This window comes from Lactuca virosa, chromosome 9, assembly GCF_052849685.1.
Source record: "Lactuca virosa cultivar CGN04683 chromosome 9, Lactuca_virosa_CGN04683_v6, whole genome shotgun sequence".
Taxonomy (NCBI): domain Eukaryota; kingdom Viridiplantae; phylum Streptophyta; class Magnoliopsida; order Asterales; family Asteraceae; genus Lactuca; species Lactuca virosa.
This window is the reverse complement of record NC_136434.1, coordinates 53180057-53182787: the sequence shown is the minus strand read 5'-3', so window position 1 is coordinate 53182787 and position 2731 is coordinate 53180057. Positions and strand designations below refer to the sequence as shown.

At 29.0% G+C, this 2731-nt stretch overlaps 1 protein-coding gene across 1 annotated transcript; it reads left to right on the top strand.

Annotated features, from left to right (window-relative positions):
* Nucleotides 1-1321: 1321 nt before the first annotated feature.
* On the top strand, nt 1322-2175 carry LOC145138407 (uncharacterized). The gene is made up of 3 exons (XM_079072500.1): nt 1322-1610; nt 1691-1765; nt 1883-2175. Exons 1-3 carry the CDS (start codon nt 1446-1448, stop codon nt 1934-1936), a joined length of 294 nt encoding a protein of 97 aa, XP_078928626.1. The 5' UTR covers nt 1322-1445; the 3' UTR covers nt 1937-2175.
* Nucleotides 2176-2731: the final 556 nt, after the last annotated feature.

Genomic DNA, 2731 nt, shown 5'->3' with positions numbered 1-2731 from the left:
ATTTATTAGGTTATATATATATATATATATATATATATATATATATATATATATATATATATATATATATATATAAAAGAAAGAGAAATATGGACCAATAACCTGTTTTACAATTTTTACAAACACAAGGATGTAACCTATCAAATTTTAAATTTAGGGATCAAAAATAAAAATTCGACCAAACTAGAAGGACCATTTCTTTAATTTACTCCATTTTTTATAAGATACGAAATACGAAAAATAAATACAATATCTACAATTACTAACATGGTAGTATCATTCATACGCTTACAACTTTGTAACTATTTTTTATGCTTACATCATCTTGCTTTATTTTCTTCATTTTCTATATCAATCTTGTTAGATTCATGCATCACCCAATACCTACGCTATCGATTGTTTCTAGTCGTCCTTGCATATTATGTAAAAAAAATTAAAAATTAGAAAAAACTAATGTTGTTAATTAGAAAAAAATAAAAAATAATGTTAGTTGCGTAAATTGAGAAAGATATGAAACATTATTGCATAAATATGCAATTATTCCAATTACTTGTTAAATTTTCAAAAATTAAAATAGAATACTTCTTTTACCAAAATGACATATAAATAAAATAAAATATAGAATAACTATAGCTATTTCATCAAAATTTATATTAAGAAACATGTGTTTTTTTTATGCTCTTGGCTTTGTTCATGTTCAATCTTTCTTGAATTTGCTCGATTGTTTTTTGAAGTTGGTTGATGAATTGATTCAATAGATTGATAGAGTTGTCCATCAGTGGTGAGTGGTGTCAGGTGTGTGAATCATGTTTTGATTTATTTGAGTTTTAAATTTTAGGTTTTTAAGTTCCTTAATTTATCGTTGCAAATTTTTAATCATTAAGAGAAACTTCATCTTCAAATTCTTAAAGTTCTGTCATCTTCTATAACCTCAATCGTCTTATCTTCCTCAAAAGTTTTAAAAGACAGAAACTCATGAACATGTAATATAAATATCACTCTATTTAGCATGTGGATGAATAGTATTCACTTTCACCTTTTTTGATGGGGGGGTTTGCTTATTGGTTTGAGTCTTTTTGATCAACATAAAACAAATTTACACAAAAATCGGCAATAAAAAATAAATTAAAGATTGTAACAAAAAACCAAAACTACACTTTACTCTTAATAATATATTTTTATTTTGGGCAAACGTAACTAAATACACACCAACCCAACATCAAGGTCCATTTATGCACCAATTCAGTAAAAAAAAAAAAAAAAAAAAAAAGCAAACCGGACGATGTCGTTTTGACATAAAACCCAACCAATTTGGGAGGCGGTTGCTTTCATATCAGTCATTCAGGCTTGAGCCTGAGCATTTATGCGAAATCATCCATTAATGAATTAACTTCAGCACATTCATAAGCTCGCTCAATCACGATTTCAAAGGAACTCTTCTTATTATGAGTAGTGGTTGGAGAAAATCATTTGGGAATGTCCGATCGGCTTTCGGAAATGCAATGGGTGGTCTCCGTGGAGGAAGCAACCTAGCATCCTGGGTAGTGGCCGGAACCCTAGCCTACTTTCTATGGGTGAAGCCAGCACAAGAGCTCAAACGAGAGCAAGAAGTAAAATTCCAATCTCTTTATTCTTTCTCTTTCTTATTGAAATTCATACTAATTCGCAATTGCTGATTGGTTCTGTGTAGGCGAGGGCAGCACTTGCAGCAGCATCAGATCGTTATCGATATGTGGAGAAAGTAAAACCGGTACCCGATCCTCAGGTAGGATTAATTGTTAACCTCAATTCAAGAATTTCTTGCGCCTCAGTTCACCTGTTCAATACCAATTTCTACTTTCTAGCATCCGGCATGAATTTATTGAATTCCTCGATTATGTAGGAAACTGGGCTTATCTATGGTAACAAAAAGAAACCCAAAGATCTTGACAAATGATTTGTGGAAGAGGGTGTAAGGAAAATTTGACAGAATACACATAAGTTCTTGATGTTGTATATACTTCTCTTCTTTAATGGTATGTCACATTGTGATTGTGTAACTTTTGTTCTTATCTTCAGTAATTACTGAGAAAAAAGTTCATTGTTGACATCAACCTTGTAATAGTATCCATCTGAACTTCCATAAGGACAAAATATGGTATAATTTTATAATAAATCAATCTTTAATAGCGTGTATACAGTCTTTATCAGTTGTGTGTGATAACTGAAATAGTTTTTGTGTTTTACATCTTGTTCATGGCTCAATTTAGCTTTTTCATGATATTGTTTTACTATATATATATTTACAACCAAAGAGAAATTCGGAAATTGTTTTCTATTGTTTCTTTGTTGAAACTTTTTATTCTTGTAATTATGCCAAAACATTTTTAGTATAAAGTTTAACCATGAAATGATCAGACTATTAAAAATCACAGAGAAACATGTGGAGATTGAACCATAAGGATCTTATCTAATCTTATCTTACTGTTATTTACTTACTATTTAATAAAAGAATCATTTTGACATAAACTTTTACAGTGAACTATCGAATATTTCCTTTTTATTTACATGAAATATCCTACAAATTAGGAACAAAATCAGTAAATCATAATTAGTTGATTATACGTGTCCGAATTTTTTATTATTATTTATTATTATTCACTTTTTTAAACTAGTTTATAACCGTGAGAACTACGGTTTTAAAATTAATTAAACTTTCATAGTAAAAAATCAAAATTTTTAATCAATTATT

What these genes read in the sequence shown, in the direction of transcription:
- LOC145138407 (XM_079072500.1), top strand. Translation starts at nt 1,446, where the DNA reads ATGAGTAGTGGTTGGAGAAAATCATTTGGGAATGTCCGATCGGCTTTC. An exon ending in AGCTCAAACGAGAGCAAGAA is followed by an intron (nt 1,611 to 1,690) that starts GTAAAATTCCAA and finishes GGTTCTGTGTAG; the next exon opens with GCGAGGGCAGCACTTGCAGC. An exon ending in AACCGGTACCCGATCCTCAG is followed by an intron (nt 1,766 to 1,882) that starts GTAGGATTAATT and finishes TCGATTATGTAG; the next exon opens with GAAACTGGGCTTATCTATGG.